We start from the raw sequence: 24,444 nt of genomic DNA, 5'->3' as shown, positions 1-24,444 counted from the left end.
ACTACAATTAACTCATTAATACAAATGGTAAGAGACCAGCAAAAAAAAAAGTTACTCTGAAATTCAATTTAAATTACAGTGCAATGAAAAGTATTGCACATTTAATAGTACTGCGCATTTTATTGAAAATATGGTTAGAAGTGACCTTTTAAAAAGTATACATTGCAAAGGAACTGCCCTTGTGTCCCTTTCTGATCACAGGCATTTTTAAACCACAAAAGCATCTCAGATCAGGGTATTGAGCAAATTGGAAAAAGCTGACGACTTCCATCCAGTTTGCTGTTTATGGGCCAGGATTATTGTATCCCAGTTTTTTTTAGAATGGTATATAGTGCTCACGGGGATGTTGAAATCTGCAGCAACATCTTTCTTTTCCTATACGGTGGTGCATTATGCGCAGCTTTCAACGCCTCCACTTTTGTCTTTTTTGTGCTGCTTCATGGAAATAGCACTGATTTGTGAGCACTATGGCAACTAGAAAACTGTGTTTATGGCAACTCTAAATGCATCATAGGATCAGTAATCCCAGAACAGCATGAAAATATAATTCAGAGGTGCTAATCTGGGAGCAAGTTAATACATTTCCTAATATCCTTTACACTCGCTGTTCGAACTGGGGCAATTTGTTCATTCAAATGTATGTTCCTGGGGAGACTCAGAAACAATTTGCACAAACAGGAAATTTGTGTTATTAAGTGAATTTGATTTATAAGAAGTAATTAACAATATGACACTGCTAAATTTGGCTGGGAAAATTCTTAGCATCAGGAAATGAGTTTAATCCGAGTCTGTTCTAATGACAATTGACTATGCAGCAACAGTATCACTGAACAAATATATTTAAAATCTTGAGAAATTCTTTGTTCTATATTTATGGTACCACATCCTGAAACAAAGATTTCCAACCAGTGCAGCATTAAAATCAGTAAAAAGTAGCTGGATAAAAATTAAACAATTAAAACTCTAAAGGCTCAAAGTCTAAATGTGTAAATGATTATGTATTCTTGATTAACTTTGAAAGATGCAGTACTACGCTGTAAATCTGTTATTCTTATGTGCATAATCTGGAGGACCATATTAATTGCCTGCAAATTATACCTAAAGTAAAATCATTGAAATTTGTCCCACCACCAGAATAATCTCACTAAATCAGTTGAACCTGAGAGAGTTAAGGCAGGACTAAGGAAAGAGTTTAAAAAGAACTAAAAGATAGATTTTTTTTAGTTTTCTCACTATTTATTATTTAAGATGTGTAAAGCAAATGACTAACAATTAATTAAAAATGTCAAAGTTCAAATTTCAGGGTCATGCATTTTAACAAGACCAATATCTATTTACATATTTGTTCTGAACCAATTTTTTTTGACTGAAAAAGATGACTGTACATTGAATTTTGTTTTGTGAACTTTAGCAAAGGCATACCTCATTGGTTTTTGCATAAAAATCTTAGAACTTTAATTTTTTTTAAAATATATAAATTTGTCCTTGGATGCAGCACATTTCGTGTTGACATCATAGCAGGATTTCTGAGAACTGCTTGCTGTAGAGTGGTGTCTTTTTTCGCATATACGGGATGTGATCAATTCAACTTCCTCTGCTGGTACATGTGTGATCAAAGACGTTTTTCTAAACTGAATGAGGTTCAAAAAAAATTTGGAAGCAAACTTTCCTTTCACTCTAGGCGCTGGCATCTTCTTCACGCGCGCTGTCAGAACTGCCGTAAATGATAACAAACACGACGCAAAACGTATGCAAATTAGAAAAATGGTAATGATTCGTCACGCACACGTGACCTTTCCATAGCCCTACCTTAAATTAACTAATATTCATGAGTCATTTACTCACCAGCATGTGTGTTTTTGTCGTGTTTAACTGTAACTCCCCTTTTAAAGTGACCCTAAGCACTGTTTAATTTGTTTTGGTTTCTGAATTAAAACAGAGAAACTGTTAGTTGTGAAATTAATTTGCAAAAAGTCGGAAGAAAACACCAAAAGCAAGAGGCTCTAGAGTGTGTGTGTGTGTGTGTGTGCGCGTGTGTCTATATATATATATATATATATATATATATATATATATATATATATATATATATATATATATATAAAACTCGTCTTGACACAAGAGGGAGGATGTATCTCGGAGAAAATTATAGTCTATTAAATCAACTAATTTTTCTGAAAAACACTACAACTTTTTTTTTTTTGGAAATTCAATTTTTTTTTTTTTTTTTTGGAAAATCAGATCAATATGTGTTACACACTGTATTTGTTTTGCAAGGCTAAATGGTGAACATGCATCTGACGTAGAACTGAAAGCTGTCCTTGCAGATACACTTTACCTACAGGCTGTTGATTACAACACAGTTTCACAAGCTATTGTAAAGTGCTTGAATAATTTTGATGTTAATTTTGATGATGTCAGTGCATTTATCTCTCTATTTGCTGTTAAAAAAAATTAATGATCTGTACACAATTTATATAATAGCTCCGTGCACATTCCTCAAAATACGTCACTTCACCCATATTTCCGTGATTCACAGGGCCTTATTTATGACATAGGAGGTTCTGACAGTGTGGCGGTAAAATAATTAGCTAGAAAGGGTTCATCCTGTATGACTGAACTTGACAGAGAATTGCATAGTACAGTTGTATACAGAGTATCAAATTAATATTGTGAAATGTTAGGTCTTTATCATCTGGAACCCAAAAATGGCATCCATTTTAGGTCATAGGAGGATTAACAAGTTCCCCTCCTAGGAATGCCTAATAATGAAGATTCGTACTTTTAAAAGGAAGACGTTCGAGCAGTTACCTTGATCTTGAACCAAACAATCTGTGGTCACAAGGGGAGGAACCTGCCCCCTGGTGTTTGTGGTGTAGGTCTGTCCTCCTCTTCGTACTTTATCATCCTCAATGACTTGGGTCTGCAGCAAGAACACAGAAACCCCATTAACTAACATGTAAAACAACAAAAGTCAGCTTTAAATGGGCATTCAGACACATCTTAAAAATCTATTAGGGGAGACACTAACAGATATTCAGAAGTACAGTAGGACTGGGTCATGGATTAGGAACTAAAACAATTTGAGGCAGGTATTGTTAGCTTTAGCTACAGCTGCGGTACAAGCAGCTGCAAGACGGACTTCTTTTTGTGATGACATTTTTGTTGTGTTTTTATACAAAACAAACAGCACACATGCATATACTGATGAACATATTTTCCATTCCCGCCCCTCCCTCCCCCCTTCATCCCTTCCCGGGCCCCATGAGAGTAATTTGACACAGAAAATAGGTAACAGGTAGACAGCGAACCCCAACAATCCCCACTTTTCCTAACTGCCCCAATGGCAATTAGACAGCAGTCAATATGTTGACTATCTCAGCTGCTGCTCCCCTCCAAGTCTCCAAGGTGGCAATTTTTGCCATATTTATCCTGGCAGTAGATAGTTTCAAGGATGCAGTTTTGAAGTCCAGGGCTTGTAACCAGAAGGTCACCGGTTCAAATCCCACCTCTGCCACTGACTGACTCACTGCGTGACCCTGAGCAAGTCACTTAACCTCCTTGTGCTCCATCCTGTGGATGAGATGTTAAATCAGTGTCCTATTGTAAGTGACTCTGCATATAATGCACAGTTCACAGCCTACCTCTGTAAAGCGCTTTGTGATGGTGGTCCACTATGAAAGGCGCTATATAAAAATAAAGATATTACTATTATTATTAGTAGTAGTAGTAGTAGTAGTCGTAGTAATAAGTGACTCATCCAGTTAAAGTGCTGCCGCAGGGAGCGCAGAATGAGTGATACAGCTTGGAAGGCACCGGTTCGCGTCCAGGTTGTGCAAAGAGGCCGAACTTTGCTGTGGGACTCCGAAAGTTGGTGTCACATTGGCTCGGACGATCCCAGAGGTGGGGAAGGGAAACCGGCAAGGACTTATTCTACTCATCACGCAAAAGCGAACCCTACTGGCCAGACACCGAGCATATTCAGAGTGGATAAGAAGCAGAGCTGATCTCTGTCTTCCAGGATTGGTAGCCCACCCACCTCTGCTCTGGATTGCTCAGCGTAAAAGCGATTCTGGCTTTAGGCTTGTGAGATCGGAGGATGCTCACACGCCCTCAGAATGTCTGTGCTGTGTGGACTCGCTGTGGTGAGGAGAAAAAACATAACTGGACAGTTCAAAATTTGGGGGGGGGGGGGGGGGGAATAAAAAAAGAAAAAAATAATAATTGGTCGCTCTAAATTAAAAACCACTGCCATATAGGAAGTCTGTGGGGAGGAAGCCAGCGCTGTACTTTCAGTTTCTTTGACGCTGTCAGTCCGTCAAGCCAAATTTCCTCAAGTATTTGAAGTCTCGAATCATCATTAAGTAGTATAACTGGATCAAATGACAAGTCTCTCCCAATTATGTTGGACAGTATAGATGTCACTTAGCCCCAAAAAGAACTAACCTCTGGACATTCCTAGAGATTGTGCATTAGGAGGCTGTGTGGTCCAGTGGTTAAAGAAAAGGGCTTGTGACCAGGAGGTCCCCGGTTCAAATCCCACCTCAGCCACTGACTCATTGTGTGACCCTGAGCAAGTCACTTAACCTCCTTGTGCTCCGTCTTTTGGGTGAGACGTAGTTGTAAGTGACGCTGCAGCTGATGCATAGTTCACACACCCTAGTTTCTGTAGGTCGCCTTGGATAAAGGCGTCTGCTAAATAAACAAATATTAATAATAAAAGGTGCCAGGTGTTTTAAGAGAATAGAGGTTACAAAGTGGGTCTGAGGTGATTCCCACATGGTATCTCTTAAGAGGCGTCCAGTATGTCCTGTGGCACATTTTGAAATGAATTAGCTGATGATTAGATTGACGCATTAAATATAATATGCCAGATCGTATTACAATCAATTGGCCCATCTGAGGTTAGATCTTTTTCCCCATATTTTGGGCACAGGCAGCGGCTTATATGAAGCTTATAGCAGATGTGAGTATATCGCAGAGACCAGCCTCCTAGAAGCAGTTCCTGAGACCCAGTCTATTATAGGATGCACATTAAGTTCTGACCTCCAGGGAACCCCATAAGCACACAGAGCAGAGCAATAGGACCAAAGTGTAGTGCACATTTTTTATTCGTGAGACCTACCAATAAAATATCTTGTATCTTGCCACCGTCCATTTTGGTGCGTTGTATTGTATTCAGTTTGATTTGGGGATGCTTGCCATTCCAAAGAAATTTCCGAATTAAAGAATCAATCTTAGCCCAGAAGCTTATGGGGGGTTAGGTCATTTGAGTCAGGATATTCATTTTAACCGTAGCGATGCAGGTTTGTAGTGAGGCGGGCATCACTTTCCACCTACTTCAACTCTCTTAGTATTTTAAGATAGTTATTTTTGACAATGGATTGAAGGGAGGGTTGTGTATCAATGCCCCGATAGGTAAACTGCATTCTGCTGAATGTTCTGCGTTAGAGGTTCAAGAGATACTGCATTCTGCTGAATGTTCTGCATTAGAGGTTCAAGAGAAAGAGCAAATAACATAGGTCAGGGGTTTTCAACCTTTGTTTGAAACTGTACCCCTTCTGTCTGGAGTTTTCAGCTCAAGTACCCCTTTACAATTTTCACTTGACTGAACGGTACCACAGTTGCAATAAAAAGGCAGAATATTCTGATTAACACATTGCTTTTACCCCCGTTTATTTAATATACAATTTATGTCACAACAGTTTGGGACTGATAAACTGCTGGTTTAGGACAGAATACCAAACAGTAGGCTTAATTCTTAAAACTTTTAATTACATGTCTTTGGATGCCTAGAATTAAAAGACAGTATTTGGAAACACTTGCATTTGCTTTCTATTCAGCAATGTTATTATAAATAATACAAAATAGTCTGTACTGTAATGTTTATCACGTTAAATGTCTGCCATTGAAAATGTTTACAATATCAAAAACATTAACCTCAAGATAAAACTATAATAACTAACACTGATAAACTTTTTTATTCAAGCCAACATAAAAATGATCCAAAGGGATTCGGTTTAACTCTGTCACCTTGCACTTTCTGTACTCTTGTGCTTCGTTTTTCTTTTGCAAGTAAGACATGTATCCATTTCAACCAGCCGCTATTGCTGTTACTAAAAATGCATCCGCGCCTAATACATAAAACAAAAACTGTCAAAGTATGATTATTGTGATTGTTATTTATGTTTATCGGAGCATTTATACTTCTAAAAAATGCACAAATATTGTGCTTCATTGATTAGTATCCAATTGTACGACAAGCTGAAAACAGCAAAGTTAATGCTCTGCACAGAGCACTCTCCATAAGCTGAATCACCAGACCCCTGCTTCACCCACCCATATCAAAGTGGAAATCCACTCAATCAAAATCCCGCATGCATGCAGGTAGAAAGTTCGGATGTCATAGATTCTGTGTTTTGTTTTTCATCTGCGGTTCACTTTGAGCTGCTAAACAAAAATTCAACATTTATGTACAATGGTTTACAGATAATATATAATACTGTTAACAATCAATTTAAATTCAAGATAATAGGGCAGTAGTGTGGAGTAGTGGTTAGGGCTCTGGCCTCTTGACCGGAGGGTCATGGGTTCAATCCACGGTGGGGACACTGCTGCTGTACCCTTGAGCCCTTCATAAAGCCAGACTGATCAGGGTGAATACGTTTCCCCCATATACTTTTCTAGACTAAAATTCTAGAATACAGCTTCATGTCTGAGTTCATCAAAGAGATTGGATGATAATTTTCACACTCACTTTTAGAAAATCTGAGAAATCAGAGCAGTATTAAGACCCACAATGAAATGCAGCTTTCTCGACTGCCAGGTGTATTATGTCCAGACAGACTGGGCCGAGTATGTCCCAAAACAATAACAGTTCTGAGGGGATGCTGTCAAGTCCTGGGGTTTTGCCTTTTTTTAGCACTCTCCAGTACTGTTTTTAATTCATCCAGAGAGAAGGGTTTGCTCAATTCTGTTGACTCCACCTCAGACAGTTTTGGAAGGGAGGTTTTGCAAGAAATTAGCGCATGCCACCTCATCTAACGTGGTGTTAAGAGTTATAAAAATCAGAAAAAAATGAGCGGAAAGTTGCAATAACCTCTTTTGGATCATAAATTAGTCCTTTTGAGGACAAACAGGTAGTTTCAATGGATGCCCAAGACTCACTTTGCTTCAATTTCAGTGCAAGTAATCAGCTGGATTTACTGTTTAATATTTTTAAATGGTTGGTTCTGAAGTGTAGCCAAAACTGATTACATTCTTTCTTCGCTGATAAGGATTTATTACTAAACTCCAAAGATTCTATGCATAATAAACTCTGCCCGTCTTCACAATAAATTAAGCTCTGCCTTGGCAACTCGCAGTTTTTCTTCATCAGCTCGGGTGTAGTTATTTTTTTTGTGCATGCTCCAACAATTGACTGCATTTTTCCAGATCATTAATCTGTTTAAGTCTTGATTTTTTTACATGAGAAGCGAAAGAAGTATGGTCTTTTATGAAGCCTTTTATAGCCTCCCACACAATAGCTAGGTCATTCACTGAGATCCTGTTAATTTCTAAAAATTCCACTAGTTTAATTTTAAAATGGGCAACAAAGAGTTTTGTAGTAAAGTTACCTTAAATTACCAGCGTGTTGATTTTTGCGCTGTAGGGCGGAACTGAAATTCACACTGCATGGTGTTGTGATCGGAGATAAATCGCAGGAAACACTGTTATTGTATTGGCAAACTTAACTATATCAGGTGAAGGGGGCTCCCGAGTTGCGCATCCGGTAAAGGCGCTCAGCGTGGGGTGCAGGATGCGCTCTATAGCCTGGACGTCGCCGGTTCGAGTCCAGGCTATTCCACAGCCGACCGTGGACGGGAGCTCCCAGGGGGCGGAGCACAATTGGCCTAGCGTTGCCCGGGGGGAGGGAGTGTTAGGTCGGCCAGGGTGTCCTCGGCTCACCGCGCACCAGCGACCCCTGTAGTCTGGCCGGGTGCCTGCAGGCTTGCCTGTAAGCTGCCCGAGAGCTGCGTTGTCCTCCGATGGCTGACGGCACACGCTTCGGTGGACAGCGTGTGTTCGTCTTCGCTCTCCCGAGTCAGCGCAGGGGTGGTAGCGGTGAGCTGAGCTTAAAAAATAAATGGCCATTCTAAATTGGGAGAAAATAATCAAAATCATTGGCAACGACTAAATTAAAAAAAAAAAAAACTATATCAGGTGAAGATATAATCAACTCTTGAATGTGTTTTATGACATGAGGAAAAACAAGTGTAGTCTTTTCCAGAATTTTTGTCTTTTTGCCAGATATATGAAACATTCAGGTTCCTGTGCTAATTGATTTAATGCTTGGGACGCTGATTGCGGTGAACCAGAGAAGGCAACGTTTGATCCATCTTGTAGCAAATCAAAAACAGGGTTCATATCTCCTCCGTTATCAGAGAATACTCTTTTTTATCCTCCGACATTGTGACAGCAAGGAAAGTAGAAAAATCGTCAAAAGTATAACCTTAATTCACCAAAAAGAAGGGATTGGGGAAGGAGCTCTAGCTGTCTTCAACCATTGCGTGTGTAGGTCACGTGACCATCTGCAAGAGAGACCTCTAAGAAAAAAATTAACAGTCAAATTTAAGTTGGAACCGTTTCTGGACAAAGCACAGAAACTTCCATTTGAAGTCTTTGGATTTAGTAATACATCCCTTATCAGTGAAGAAAGAATATAACCAGTTTTGGCTACATATCAGAACCAACCATTTAAAATTCCTGTGTTTTTAATTTTCAAAGCAAACTTACTCGATTTTGTGTAATCCGAGATTTAATCAGCGTTTTAACAACCCACTGCAATGGGCAATCAATGCCAACAAATACAAATACAAACTCCAAGACCTCCATGTGCAGCAAAACCTATATAAAAAAGTATCTGTACCTAAAGTTTTTTTTTTTATTATTATGAAAGCCATCAGCTACTGACCTAGTTTTAAAAAACAATATTTCATAATGTATTACATACATTTTAGTAATACGGTATTTACATTTCTTACATGTTTAATATTGAATTATATTCTTTATCGTTGTTTCTGCACAGATCATTATTTTGCTGTGTTTCGTAGCTATTCTAGAGAACATGCAGTGAATATTCCTCAAGGATGGTTGTGAGGAAGTGATGTAGGGAAGCATTTAGGCTTTGTGCTGTGCGCTAAAGCCCATATGAGAAACATTGTGCACTGAAGCCTTTGCAACACATATTTTATAGTTGTTTGTATTGACTGGTTTTCTTTAGGGCAAATAGTATATAGTTTAAAGAAAAAGGAACGATAATAAGCTGTGCCTCACTTGTAGGCCACACAGCCTTTGCCTCACTCCAAGAATACATCTGATTATACCACAAATGTTGAGAGTTAAATAAAAAAAATCCTACATTAACATAAAAGTGAACTTCAAAATATCAGTAATACCAACTACTTTCCAAACTCTGCTTTTATTTAATTTAAGTCTGGTTTCCTCAGGACTTTATTCCAGCCAGTGTTTATAAAACAGCATATTTTCAAAGAAAATTGCTTTAATGTTTTCCCAGTTCAACTGCCAAAAGAAAAAGACCAACTTTCTAAATCTGTAACTCCTTGGGGACAAACTAGAGAAGCTACAGTGACCAGAAAGACTGACAATAAAATATTAGAAAATGTTTGTAATTGATGAGCACATGTTACACCGGTTATTGTTTTAGATAGTATAACAGTTGGCTTGCAGTACAGTGTTGAATTACGTCAGGCAACAGCAATCTGAAACTACTAGGACTTGCCATACATTTTAAAGACAGATGTTCTGGTTTAGTATGCCAGGGGGACATAACGATGAGATAGATAGAGTTGGAATGTTCAAATGGGAACCATCTTGCAAAAAAACCCCTTTCAAACTAGAAATGTACTAACGGAACATATTACTGAAACCCAATGCCCAGTGTAGTGGGTAGAGACGTCTCAGTACCGGCATTTGTATGTGAAAGTAATTCATGCTACTATTTTATACTATTTAAGTTATAATATTACGGTAACTACCAATGACAGTTGGCTAAACTGTAGTACATTTTAAAGCTATGTTTTTATTTTTATTATACAGCAACAGTATATTCACTCTCAAAGATACTCAACATTTCCTGTAATTAGAAAAACAGTGAGTGTTGTATTCTTACAGTGTAAATGAATCGGTTCTTGTACTGATAACACATCCTGTGGAGTACGCACTGAAGTGATAATCTTCAACAGATTGAGATGCCTACTGCATGGAGATCACTGGACAGTTTCCCAGGAAATGAAACATAATTAATAACAGGAATCAAACCACAGCTCTAAACAGAGTAGATAGATTGGAGCAAAAATGACAGACCAGACAATTGTGCATGAAAGTCTATTACGACTAAGGTCCAGTTTAACATCAAGTATTTCTGACTCTAGGCCAATGATCTTTGTTCCTCAGTCAAAAAAATGTGCTTTAGAGCAGTGGTGGCCAATACGTGGATCGCAAAAGATTTTTGGATGGACAAATCAGAACAAGCACTAACATATGAGCATACAACAGTTTTTTGTTACAGCTGATGAGGAGAGCCTTCTGTGTTGTCCAGTAGCACAGATGAAAATATCCTGACAGTTTCTGCATATTATGAGACTAAAAAATTGCTTATGCGAATGTACATTTTAAATTTAGGAGCATGTGTGCGACTAGAAATTCCTAAAGGTTGACTATAACAAATAAACATGATTTTTTTTTTTCAGATAAAAGTATTAAAAAAAAAAAAATGACAATCGGATCTAAGCTCTCATAGCTCAATCGTAATGTACTCTGGGAATGTAGTTTATTGGTGTCCACTGCCACTGCCCACTGTTAATCACACATTAAAAACTACAAATCCCATACCCGCCAATTTCACTGATTTATCAGTGCGATGACTACTCATTTCCAGACAGTTTGAAAACTTGTCAAACCAAGATGAGGAAAATAACAAATAATTTTCACTTGATTGGAGAGGTTTCAAAAGAAAACCGCGATGAACAAAATTCAGATATGTTGGCGTCTTTACAAGAAATGAGCAATGAAGGTATGTCAGAAGATGAAAGCGAACAGGGAACTTTGAGAAGGGCTATGTTAGTATAGCGTGTTCACAGTTGTAAGTAGCAAAATAACATACAAGTTCAATCAGCAGTGGCGAAAAGATTTTCCCTGGCTTAATGACAATGTTAAAAAAATCCATGTTTTGCACGTTTTGTCAGAATGCAGAGGAACTGATGGCAGGCAAGACTGCATTTTTAACAGGGAGCCAGAAGTTCAAACGTGAAAATATATTAAAACACAGTGCTTCAAAACGGCATGCAATGTGCAGAGATGCAGACCATCCCACTACCATAAACAGGCAAGTAGCACATTCTGAGGAAGATGCTACCAGTCATTTAGGCTGGAAAAAAAGTTGTCCATTATAATTTTGTTGATGCAAAAGTACTGAATTGCACAAGTGTTATGTATGGACGGAAAAAAAGATTTGTAGATATTCAACAACACATTTGAGCAAAATTGTATTTTTTATTTTTTTTTGTGCCCCTTAATTTCAGTGTGCCTACATTTTTTAACTTAGGCGCACATGTGCCTAAAAAAAGTTAGCGTAGAGCCCTGTCTACACCAGGCTTCAAGACTCAGATGAAACATGCTAGTAAGTTTCTTATAACTACCTATGCTTAATATTAAATGTAACAAACGCGCAATTGCTTTGATTGCGCGTTTGTTACATTTTTGTTGTTGTGGTTGTTTTGTTTTATTATTGCTATCTTACATATTGGACACCATTATATTAAATCCTGCTAATAATTGCTGGTCATAGTATACTGGTGGATCATGGAGCCCGCTGAGATCCACCAAAATGGATTGCAGTGTTTGGTGTATTGGCCACCATTGCTTTAGAGGCAGCAGTCTTCAAAGAAGCGTCATTAGCTTCCTGAGGAATTTGAAGAGAAGTTTTTATAATTTCAGCATTTCTAACAAACAGTACCAGCTTGGACAGATCAGAAATGCTGATCAGACCCCCATATTTTTCGACACATCAAGCAATACCACAGTTCACAAATTGGGATAACTGGTGTGAGTAATCACGACTGGAAATGAGAAGCAGCACATTACTGTAATGCTCTGGGTGATGGCAGACGGCCGCATGTGTAGTTGAGATTGTATCTTTGTAAATGCCTATTAATTGAGGGTGTGGAAATTTGAGCTGCGTCTTCAATTCGAAGGAATATGGTAGAGGGAACACATCTCTACCTCTCTGTTTAGTCTCTAGTAAGTGATGTCAGTGCAAATACCTTTGTTTTTGATAAATATTGAATTTATTAGGCTGTGAAATACTGAATACAAATTATTAATTGAGCTTCATATAAAACTGAAAGTAAGATATTCCTTTGAAAAGAATGAGAATTTGACCACTTATGGGGTTAAGCATAGTATATAATGGTTTTATACGGCAGCTGCAACTGAAGACATTCATGCACATTGTGCATGGGATGTGTACATTTCTGTACACATGTTCCTAAGAAGATACTATAGCATCATATTTTACTCAATTAGTATGTTTTTTTCTGTGTAATTAATCAATGCAGCTTAGTCATCAAAACAAAAACAAAAAAAACTAAATGCAGTAACTTTAAACTTACAATGCTGGGAATAGAGTCAGGATCCAGTTTTTTCTGCTGAGGACCAGCCATTTGTGTTGTGCCCCCTGGAAAAGCTCCAGGAAAGCCTGGCTGAGGTCCTGTCATCTGCCCCCCGAATGGACCTGCCACAAAAATAACTCCCAATTCATCAAAACAGTGGTAGAAAAGGGACACAACATTTACATTGACAGTTGAGGGTAACTTAGCAACCTTTTCCTATTTAGATTTTATACACATACAAAGTTTATGCTTGGTCATGTTTCAATGGTCCCTGTAACTTTTCAACTTTGTTTGCTTGTCATAAGTAGCATTCTCTTTACTGGGATCTGCTGTTTTTCCATTCTAGGATAAATACAGCACTTGTGCACTCTGTGGAATCACAGTAAAAGTTCCAGCTGCTGGAACAGTAACCTTCACAAAACATGCATCTTTTAACAGAATAGATCATTGCTTTAAATTTGCACATAATGCAAAAATATGAATCTTTAAAGCACTCACAGATAATACATTAAGTTAGTAAATATTACAGTGAATGATCCTTACTTTGCTTGTCTGAAGTACTTCACATTTAAAGTCATACATTATTTAGGTCAGACAAAATTCAGAAGACTCAGTCTGCTGATTTTACAGACCCCGATTAGCAATAGTCTTGGACTACTTTACCCAAAATAATATTAGTTAGTCCAAGATTAGTGATAATCAGGGTCTGTGAAACCAGCCATATACTGTAAATTCACTTCTTGTGTTAGATGTATTCGGATCCCCTTAGCAACACAAATCTCCTAAGAGAAGCAGGTATGGCTCTATTACTTGAAGCATAGCAAGTGGCAGAAAATACATTATTTCAATCAAATAGGAGTGAAAATAAAGTCAGGAAAACAAGATCAACAGCAAATATCTCGTTTAATCCAGCCAAGATCAAATTTAGTGGGCATTTTTTACTTTAAAAGAAAAAAAAAGAAAAATGACAGACTGGAGGCAACGTTTATAAATATGGCCCAAAGTCTTTACCTGGCTGTTGGGGGAATCCATGAGGAGAAACTTGTCCTGGAGGCTGCTGAAAACCAGCATTTACTGGATTGGGTCCAGGAAAACCACTCTGCATCCCAACAGGGGGACCTGGAGGCATTGTACCCATGGTAGGTGGGCCAATTTTTGGGGAGAGCAGGGTCATTTGTGGGGCATGAGATCCTGGAGGCATAGGAGGATGTGCCATTGATTGTGATGCTGGAGGTGGGAATGATGGTTGTGCTGCTAAACTGGGAGGTAGTTGAGAACCCTGCATTGCTCCAGGTCCTGACAAATACATTAAGGAAGCATTTAGGGTTATATACACAGCGACTCACAATAAGACTTTGGACAATAAACATCTGCTATATCAGAAAATATAAATGACAGGGTGTTTATGAGGTCACTTAGCCCTGTTGTGACAAAAAAGCTTAATTAGTCAAATCTGAAAAAATTAGCTAAATTAGTCAAATTCTAAAATCAGCTCAAAATGCTATGCAACAGTTTTTTTTCAGTGACTTCATATCCACACTGTGAATGTTCCGTGTTGCTTATTTCTCCCAAGTGAAAAAGAGTTTGAGATACATTTCAGGTGGAATCCAGCTTTAAACAGCAGACTGTATCCAGAATAACATTTTCCATCTTGGGACAGTTATCTGGGTAAGAAGAAAATAAAATATCTACCATATCCACTTATTTGCATGGCTCCCATCTGATTTGTCAGCTGCTGTGCAGATAAGGGAGGGGCTGAATTTTGATAGGTTGTCGGTGGAGGCTGCCCATATGGGGAAAGTGGAGGCTGGCCACCAACTGCTGTAGTAGGAGGGAACCTGAAAAGAATAAACTCAGTGTAAAGCAGCAATCGTATTTAGCATTATGTAGTGGGTATTATGCTTAGGATAACCAATCAGTGGTTGATTTTTTTTATTATTACTATTTTTTTTTTAAACACAAGTCGTATCTCTAAGTACGGCTTAAAACAAATAGACGTAACAATTAACCTGCCCCCCTGCCACACTCGGTTCTATGTGATATTTCTCACAGATGTATTTCCGTCCACTAGGAGCAGAGTTTTACAGGGGGACAAGTTTATAGTTACACTCTTGTACACCACCAGAATAACAAGGTTCACCCAGTGCAAGGATTTCACAATTCATTATTAAGTAATCGTTGAAAGACTGAGGAAACATCTCTGATACAGCAGGTCAGGTGTAAGTAGGTATAGTTATATTGGATGTGTCACAAAGATTATGTATAATTAGAGGAATGCAATACCTACTAAACAACTTAGTCATTGAACCACCACCTTATCTCTTCCTCAGAAATACAAAAAGCTTGTTCAAGCCAAGTCTTTATTGTCTGTGCAACCATGTCAGTGATGGTCCCTAGACTGTAATTATTGTGTTTTAAGGACTGTTTTATTAAGTGTTTAAATATTTTCTTTGATGTAACAGTGCTAACATTGTGAATTACAAACTTGATTGTCCCTCTTAGCATACCGTAATTCATTTCCTGCGACACTATTTTAGTGCATGCCAGGATTGTCATCGTTTGAATAGAAAATTAGTAAAGGAACCACATTATGTAGCAAAGCACTCAAACTGAAGGACTTGTGAATGGGACATTTATTTTTTTTAAACTTTCTGACGGTTCATTGGATTTAAAGAGGGTTACTTGTATCTGCTGTCAAAGTGAGTTGCAGTATCACAGACCTGGATAAGGGTGTCTGCTGAAAAATAATAATAATAATAATAATAATAATAATAATAATAATAATAATAATAATAATAATAATAAATCTAGTCTGTTGTACCACCTGTGTGCTAAACATGCTTTCACTTCTCAAAATACACTTTCTAGTAATGTTTTCTGCTACAGGCAACAACAATACAACAACAAATGAAATCTGTCAGTTTTGACAGAGTACTCTTTTAGAAATTCAGGATCATTGCAAACCCATGAATCATGCTAAGTACAATACTATAACCAGTGCTGTTGGATGGCTACCGACTGCAGACCCATTAACATTGTAGCTTTGTTTTATTTTAATAAGCACATTTATTTTAAACAATATTATTGACAAATATGGAGGATATAACCGTTACTCAGTGAATGTTTGGTTTTATTTAGGCAATTTCAAGTTATTAATAAAATATCATTTATTATTATTATTATTATTATTATTATTATTATTATTATTATTATTATTATTATTATTATTATTATTTATTTCTTAGCAGATGCCCTTATCCAGGGCGACTTACAATTGTAAGCAAATACATTTCAAGTGTTACAATACAAGTAATACAATAAGAGCAAGAAATACAATAACGTTTTTTAAAATTATTATTACTATTATCATTATTATTATTTAAACAGCAATGAAAAACATCCGTTTATGAGTAAAGGAAACTGTAAAGGAAACTGATAATTGTAAATGCAGTAAGGTGAGCAATAAACTAACTCCATTGTGACTTAGCAGTTGGGTGAAACAATTTAAGAACAATGCTAAATTGTATGTAAATATAAAACTATAAAGAGAATCCAGAAATAGGAAAACAGGGTTTTTATGATGGGTTGTTTTTTAAATAATAATAATAATAATAATAATAATAATAATAATAATAATAACATCAGTAATAAAACAAACTTAAATGAGATGGATGCAGTAATTGTATCAGTTAAATATGTGATTAAAACCAAGATTAACTGAGCTAAAAAATGTAATCTCAAGATTAATCGCGATTAATTTTTTATAAATTATAAATAAAGATAGAGAGATGGACATATTATTGTGATATTTACCTTTGTGGTTGAGCTCCTGCTGCAGTAAACCCATTATGTTGATTACCCAGGCTAAACTGGTTTGGGCCAGGAGGTGGAGGCATGACAGAGACTGGAGACCCAACAGAGGCAACTTGTTTCAGCACTCCTAAAATAAACCCACAGGATTAAAATACATATTACAAAAGTTACAATCACATATTGTACAATACATACCAGATTACAACTTCACCAGATTCTATGGAAAAACCGAATCACTTGATCAAGCTAAACCAAAAGTGTCTGGTTGCAAATGGAAATCTGAAGTACAACTCTGAACATAACAGTATTAATTAAAAAAAAAAAAAAGCTCTTATTTTACCTTGCTGTGGTGGAGCAAACATCTGTGGTGATCCACCATAGTGGCCATAGAGAGGTTGAGAAGATGCTGACCCAAAGCCAGAGGGGTAGCCTCCAATTCCCGGCTGAGCCTGAGAGTAAGGTGGAGTCGCGACGTAACCTTGTTGACTCATTTTAGAATTTTCTCATTACAAAAGGCAGACTTTGGGAAATCTGTAAATTTCATAAAAACAGACAATGTAAATGAGCAACCCTATTAACTCTTTCCAGTATTTTATTTAGAACATTCAGAATATGAACTAGTCCATGCATATCCACTGGTCATTGCTTTGCAAATGTTGATGATACAGAGAAGATGAGGTTGATTATTATTATTATTATTATTATTATTATTATTATTATTATTATTATTATTATTATTATTATTATTATTATTTATTTCTTAGCAGACACCCTTATCCAGGGCGACTTACAATTGTTACAAGATATCACATTATTTTTACATACAATTACCCATTTATACAGTTGGGTTTTTACTGGAGCAATCTAGGTAAAGTACCTTGCTCAAGGGTACAGCAGCAGTGTCCCATACCAGGGATTGAACCCACGACCCTCCGGTCAAGAGTCCAGAGCCCTAACCACTACTCCACACTGCTGCCCCTCCACACTACTGCCCCTATTCTATTATTATACTGTAGTAAGCTACCACAATAAGGCCAGGTAGAAAAACCACTTGACGGACATGGATAAATGGTGTATACCACCAACCCACCAACTGTACTTCAGCCTGAACATAGTCTAAAATAATAGGGTAGGCCTATATTGGGAATGCAACAAGTTGAAATGTTAGATAGACTAATCACAGGTGTATGGAAGAGTCTCCTGCACTAGGGGTCAACCTCTAGCAACGTTTTTTAATCAAAAACACAGCACAGCTTTACTAGAGGTTTGATTCTTAAATGCACAAACTCAAACAAGGGACTGATCTTATTCTATCCACATGTGCTAACATCTATCTAGTGGAAATTGGTGGATTTTTAGATCCCAGTCAGCCTAAAATTCTTAAATGTACCAAGTTTAATGATGCTGACTTTTCATCTATCTGGATTGCACCTGTTTGCATGGATTCTGCTGTAGGATGTGGCTTCCCTTCAGAAGGCAACCAACAGCAACATAATTTAGTATCAGAGAGCCTTTATGCAATCGCATTCTCTGTTTTATTAAGTCAATGGTGCTGATTCGCACATGAAACTGAGGGCTTTGTTACAATGCTGTATACCATAGACGTAACGAATGACCACCAAACCAAACATCTTTATGTTGAAGGCGTAGGTTACTGTAGTATACAGTGACAGAATAATACTGCCCACTGGTTCCTGCCATATTATACTCTTTTTTGATGGAACTGTCTAAATATGAAAATCCCCAACAGAACTGATACAATAAAGTCACAATGTGAAAATAACTACAATACAGTAACGAGAGAGAGAGAGAGAGAGAGAGAGTGTGTGTTAATTTAGGTACACAAAAATAAATAATTCCTAAAAAAAAATCTATTATATCAGGATGTTTCGGACAGTCCTTCAATTATTCACTTTTTTGTGTACCTACTACATTACTTTCTTTTTGATTTTGCACTTGCATTTGGTACACAGCAGTTTTCCTTTTTGATATAGTTGTTAAATATTGGTGACACATTTACTGTAACTATAGATACTGTAGAAGCCTACTGTTATTTTTTGCCATTCACGCTATACTGTCAATATACAGTAATACTGCTACTTTATTTAAAAATTCGATTCAGCATTAGCTAATCTGTTGCTTTCGCAAGACCAAAGTCTGCTAATTTACTGAACGTTGTGATTAGCGAAGTGTCAATAGTATCAAAACTTGCCACGTCAAACTGACATCAACAAAACACATAAGAGAATGAATACCTGAAGCAATCAAAACCAACTATATACATAACAAATAACGACAAGACACTGAATGTGCAGAAGCAGAAACGTAGACGCACTTAAATAAATCTCAGAATTTGGCTTTGACAGCTGTTTGTTAATAACTTGTTTTGCTGCTGTCTTCAACATCAAAATAAAATAAATATTAAAATGCATCCAAAAGAAATGACGAAATTAACTGAACAGAATGTTGCATATGCTATGACAACATGTAAATCACATTTTTAATAGCAATAAAGGATCTCTTTACCTGTGTGTCTGTGTTGCTCTGCTGGATGCTTTTCAATGAATCCTGTGTTATTCAATCTAGTGCCACGTCAAAACTCCAACAACACACCGGTTCCTCATATCCAGTGCAGTCAGAGAGCAGAGTGCGCAGGCGTTAACTAAGGGGATTCCTCTTACACGTCAGCGTTCTGCGCTCTTCAGAGAAGAGGAAACGTGAATTGAGAGAAGTCGTAGATATGCTGCTTTGGTGCTTATTTAAAACAAAACTATTTTACGAATACGTGGTGTGGTACTTGTTTTGTTTTTTTAAGGAGAAACAGTGTGTCCAACAAACGCAGAACCGTATTTTTAGCGATGGCTTTTTTTTATTTTTTTATGATTCAGATAGAATTAAAATGAACTACCGGTAGTTCTGCACAGGCTTTGACAACACAGGTGTTAAGATGCTCAGTACTTGTCTATATTTGTTGCATCCTTTGACCTTTAGATGGTTAAATGTCAGAGGTGGTGTAATGGTTTTTTTTTTTTTCTTAAATGCTGTTCTTAATATAATAGTGTGTGGTGTCAAATTACAAGCTGTAGAAGAATATTTAACCATCTAACAATTGACATGCTAGTAATTTGTCCATTGTGTTTGATTTCCTCATTCCACAACACCGTAACATTTTTGTAAAGTTTGTTTGATGCATGCTTACTTTTGTGATTATTTACATACAAAACAACAACATTCCGTAGTTATGGAAAAGACCATACAAGGAGAATGCAGACCGATTTGACTGAGTGTGCACGAATTGGTCTGAATTCTCACAGAACTCGAGTTTTCAGAGTTATCACATGAGTTGGGCAGGAAATACTTGTGAGTTAAAGGCCAAGACGTGTGTTTGCTGCAGACGGTGTTACAGTCAATTTGTCAGTGATTTCAAAGATAAATCCATCTAGATATTCTTTCGCATTTGTTTCATGCAGTGCATATACGTGGTATGCAGAACAGGAAAAGAAGCGCTGGACAAGGGAGATATGTGTCAGATGTCAAACTGGATATGAGAATGGCAGGGATTAAGTCATTTTTTTTAAACAAGGGTTTAATTAAGTAACAGCCAAATTTGTTTATGCCAGACTTGTTGATTGTTTATGCCATTCAGAAAGTGTAACAAAATGGTTGATTGTATTTTCGATACGTAGATATTACTAACCGTGCAGGTTTCGCAAAGTCCATAAACAAAACAAAACGTTACAATAAATTAGATCTGCACAGTATAAAACGGATCTGATTTTACCAGTGCTTAGTGTAACTGATTAGAAGAGCTTTTTTGTTCTCCAAGTTGCTGCAGTGACACTGTAGATGCTAGTAAAACGAGTTACTGTAAGAGATACTGTTTTAGCAGACAGATTGCATAAAGTAAACATTTATTTGAATCTTTTTGGAATTAAATGTATAAATGCAGGTGGGGGTGAGGCAACTCCAGCACGTACCGGGGTTATGTGGTTCATGGAAACGTGGTATATTTAATCCAGGGGTGTTCAACAAAGATCGCTATTGCTTCAGATAAACAGGTGTGTCTTGTTCAGCGCAGGGCCGCTGTAACAGGTCTATTGCTTGAACGTGTCTGTTTCCTCCCCTGAGACACTGGTCAATGCAGCCACCCCATTAAGGGACAAGGCAGTTTGCACAGAATTCCACTATCATGCCCCCTTGGGAAGGCACCTAGATCCTTCAGTTTTCCTATAATATTTGAATTTTTTTTTTTACATTCTCATTTATTTGGCCAGTCAACAGTTACGGATTTACTGACTGACGGAAACCTAAGAGTTATATGTCAAATACATTATTGAGTGGGAAAACCCCATGAAATCATCCTGTAATAGGACTAATGGTGCCTCAAACAACCCGTCAGATTTTAACAGAAAGCACCTAATTGAAAATTACATGCATCATTAGAAACAATGACAGAAGAGTTGAAAAGCTGTGTCTGAAGGGAAGCACATGCAGTGAGGGTTTCATGCACCAGTGGCTTTATAGAAGTCTGTGTTGTCATGAACACACCTATGATGTGGCCCTCTTAATTGCATTTGCACAGTTCCACAGTGATGTTCATGTCCATGCGTTAGAGTGTGATTTAACATAGCCCTATGGTCTGTATTTGACGTCTAGAAAACAAAATGACTTGGTTAAAATATACAAATATGTTTTTACTCATTGGCCTCTTCCAAAAAAATGTAAATAGTCCAAGCTTGCTTTATTGCCTCATAATAACGGTTTACCAGTAAGGCATGTGCTAAGATATATTTATATTTATACAAAATCCAGATTATTTATTTTAATACATGATCTGTGGGGTCAGAAGCAATTTCAGAATGGAAAGGGAAATAAAGTATACCTTGGTGCATTTTGCAGGTTACCTTGTATTCATTGCTATAGTTTACCTTTTTTTTTTTTTTACTACAGTATATGCTTTTCTTTGCTATACCTTGCTTACCTATGGGTTGATATGCTTTAACTGTGATTTGACTATTTTACAATAGTTCGCTTTTATTTATTTATGTATTTATTTATGTATTTCAATTTACCACAGCAAACTTGTATACAGGAATTGCTAAGTAGGATTGAAAAGGCGACACATATAAGTCCCTTTTCCAGATTTTCAAGACCTAATATTAAGATCACAATTTTCTTTTTCCGACTAATTTATATTATATTGTATTACGTGTATGTCGAAAGGAACACGATAAAACATTACATTTAATTAAGAGAAATGTCACAGTTTATAGAAAGAAAAACGTCAGCTCTGTATATACTCTCTTAAACTGACGTGTCCAGCATGTATTTCAATATTACTGACTGTAATAAAATGTAACTCGCCCTACTACTGCAAATCTATGCCAACTATAAAACTGTTTCACGAATCCCCATTAGCTGTAATGAGCCAAAACTGTCTTTGTTTTTTGGCTCTCCTGAGTGTACATTCTACAACTGAAATTGGAGAATATTTTCCTCGGATTTTATGATTTTTTGGTTCAGGGCATGGCTATGAATGTGACGTGTTTGAAGCAGGATGGGCTCTGAAATCTATGATGCCGGTGACCCTACACCAAACCGAGGTGCTCTGTCTCCGCAGTTCTAGTTTAGTGCGTTCTTCCATCAAGTCCAAACCTCTTGATCAGTAAACACTGCTGAAATCCGCCAGAAATGGGCACAGGGGATTATATCTGCATAACAGTGCGTGGAGGAGCGCCATGGGGGTTCAGGGTGCAAGGTGGCAAGGACACAATGCAACCTTTACAGGTTTCAGAGGTAGGATACTTTTTGAGAGGCATTTTTGACAGTGATGTCAATGCAAAAACAACTGAAAGGTGTTTGCTGACATGTATACAGTATGTTTATTATTTGTTTTAGTGAGACTTTTTCCATACATCAAAAACGTTCTTTATGTTTATCTTTTGCAGCGTTGAATGTGCGGTTATGATGTTAATCCGAGCATGGCGTGTGTGTGTTTAAGTTTTGTAAATAGGTCACGACTGTGTAATGCTAAAGTTTAACACACAGTAGTATTCAAACAATGCATTTTGTGAACTGTGTGAAACTATAGTGTTGTACTGTATCTATTCAATTGTGATGTGTACTGTATGTCGCCCATGGTTTGTTATGGCCAGTTTAATAACAGTGATTACATTTTTAATAGCATTACATTTTATAGCATTAAAAGATGTTAATATGTGTGTTATTTAATCGCTGCTGGAAAGGGTATGTATGCAACTTAACGTGCTTGACGGTATTCATTTTAATAGCATGTTCATTTTGTGTTTTGCATGTGTATCTAGGAAGGTGTCGTTTTAGTACAACCTAATAATACGCAATGCCTAGGGTGACGTAAGTGCCAATACCGTTACTGTATAGGCTGGTTATTTTCTGTTGGAAGGTAACACGCTTATAGCAAACGGAAAAGGTACTGTACACGATGTGAAATCCAGTGATGTGTTTTGGTAACTTCTTTTATGCAATAAAGCCAAGCATTTTATTAAAAAAAAACGCTACGTGCTACTGGTAATTGAAAATATATGACCACTTGTAATTAACTTCACAAAGGACATTGCTATGAAACTATGTAATTGAAATACACTCAGTGTTATCTCTGTTCATAAAGTTCTCAAACTTACAGGACATTAATTTTAGTTGAAATAAAAGTATAGTTATGCTACAAAAATAAACACAAAAAACATAAAAGTGACAAAGTAAAGTTCTTTCTTTTTTGTTTTGTTTAATTTTTTTAACTCAAAATCTACCTACCATGTTTTGAAAAAAACTCTGTAAGTTAATTGAAAAGGTTCCAGTTTTGGGAAAAATTGGCCTGGAGCCTAACGATTATAATAATTATCATCATGGAGAACAAAATTATTTTGAGGTTTGATTTTGATCACATAGGCCTATAACATATTTATGATATAGATGTTTCTTTCCATTTGTAACTGAAATCACTGTGTATATCACTTTGTTCATTATTATTCTTTCAGTTGGAAGCCATTTGTGCTCCAAATTACCCCTTATTTGGTAAAGTACAGAAGGTCAGGAATAGTATGTGGTGCAGGTGATTTTTTTGCTGAAGTCTGATCTGTAACCACTCAGATTGATCTTAAACAAAAAAGAAAGTAAAACAGAGATTCCAAAACAGATGTGTGGCACTTTTACAGGGATAAGGGGAAGAGTGGGTAGATAAAGTGAGCAAAAAGAAAAGAGATGAGTGTAAGATACCCTAAAGCCTCCATAATGAACGTGTAAAAGCTGTTAAATTATTAACAGAAAGTGAAAACTTCAACAACAACAAAAAATGATATTGACATAGATTTTTATATCACAAAATAATACAATATTTAGATATTGCTGTTAAATTGTAAATATTAATATAAATACAGTATGTTCTGGTCTTTAAAACCACATTTTTGAAAGAAAATGAATGGCCCCCTTCCTATTATGCATTAATAAATACATTAATACATTTACTTTGTAGTGCTTCAGAGTACCCATATAGTACTTTATTATTATTATTATTATTATTATTATTATTATTATTATTATTATTATTATTATTATTATTATTATTATTAGTCAGAATACATTTTGCATTGTTACTTCAGTCACCTGTTTTCAATTTTATAAGTCCCATGTTACAGATATGTTGTGCTTATAGATAAAGAGTCAAGCTGCTTTTGATGTTTATTATAAAACATTATGATGTAACTACAGGACCCTCATACAAATTAGGTTTCCCCTGAGTGCTTGTAAGCATGTTTAATAGCAGTAGGGGTGTGAAGTCTGCACTGCTGAATGGTTTTTGTTTGATCATTTTACCCCCATTGCCAGATTTGAATGTCACCTCATTGCTCCAATCCACTTACTAATCAGGACTGAAGATTTGCTACAATCCATTTACTAATCAGGATTGAAGATTAACAGGCCTCAT

General features: G+C 36.8%; 2 protein-coding genes across 2 annotated transcripts in view; one reads left to right on the top strand and one right to left on the bottom strand.

Annotated features, from left to right (window-relative positions):
- LOC117420703 (protein transport protein Sec24D-like) overlaps window positions 1-19,168 on the bottom strand; it is a 42,603-nt gene extending 23,435 nt beyond the window's left edge. The window contains exons 1-7 of the mRNA XM_034034241.3: window positions 19,011-19,168; window positions 16,825-17,015; window positions 16,485-16,611; window positions 14,364-14,509; window positions 13,683-13,967; window positions 12,672-12,793; window positions 2,812-2,923 (exon numbers count right to left, since the gene is read on the bottom strand). Of these exons, the coding sequence (XP_033890132.3) occupies window positions 2,812-2,923; window positions 12,672-12,793; window positions 13,683-13,967; window positions 14,364-14,509; window positions 16,485-16,611; window positions 16,825-16,975 (943 nt within the window). The 5' untranslated portion in view covers window positions 16,976-17,015; window positions 19,011-19,168. The remainder of the gene's footprint in view (window positions 1-2,811; window positions 2,924-12,671; window positions 12,794-13,682; window positions 13,968-14,363; window positions 14,510-16,484; window positions 16,612-16,824; window positions 17,016-19,010) is intronic.
- Window positions 19,169-21,789: 2,621 nt separating this feature from the next.
- Window positions 21,790-24,444, top strand: part of LOC117420837 (synaptopodin-2-like) — a 53,395-nt gene continuing 50,740 nt past the window's right edge. The window contains exon 1 of the mRNA XM_034034519.3: window positions 21,790-22,280. Within this exon, the coding sequence (XP_033890410.3) occupies window positions 22,176-22,280 (105 nt within the window). The 5' untranslated portion in view covers window positions 21,790-22,175. The remainder of the gene's footprint in view (window positions 22,281-24,444) is intronic.

This window comes from Acipenser ruthenus, chromosome 1, assembly GCF_902713425.1.
Source record: "Acipenser ruthenus chromosome 1, fAciRut3.2 maternal haplotype, whole genome shotgun sequence".
NCBI lineage: Eukaryota > Metazoa > Chordata > Actinopteri > Acipenseriformes > Acipenseridae > Acipenser > Acipenser ruthenus.
This window is presented reverse-complemented; position numbering and strand designations above follow the sequence as displayed.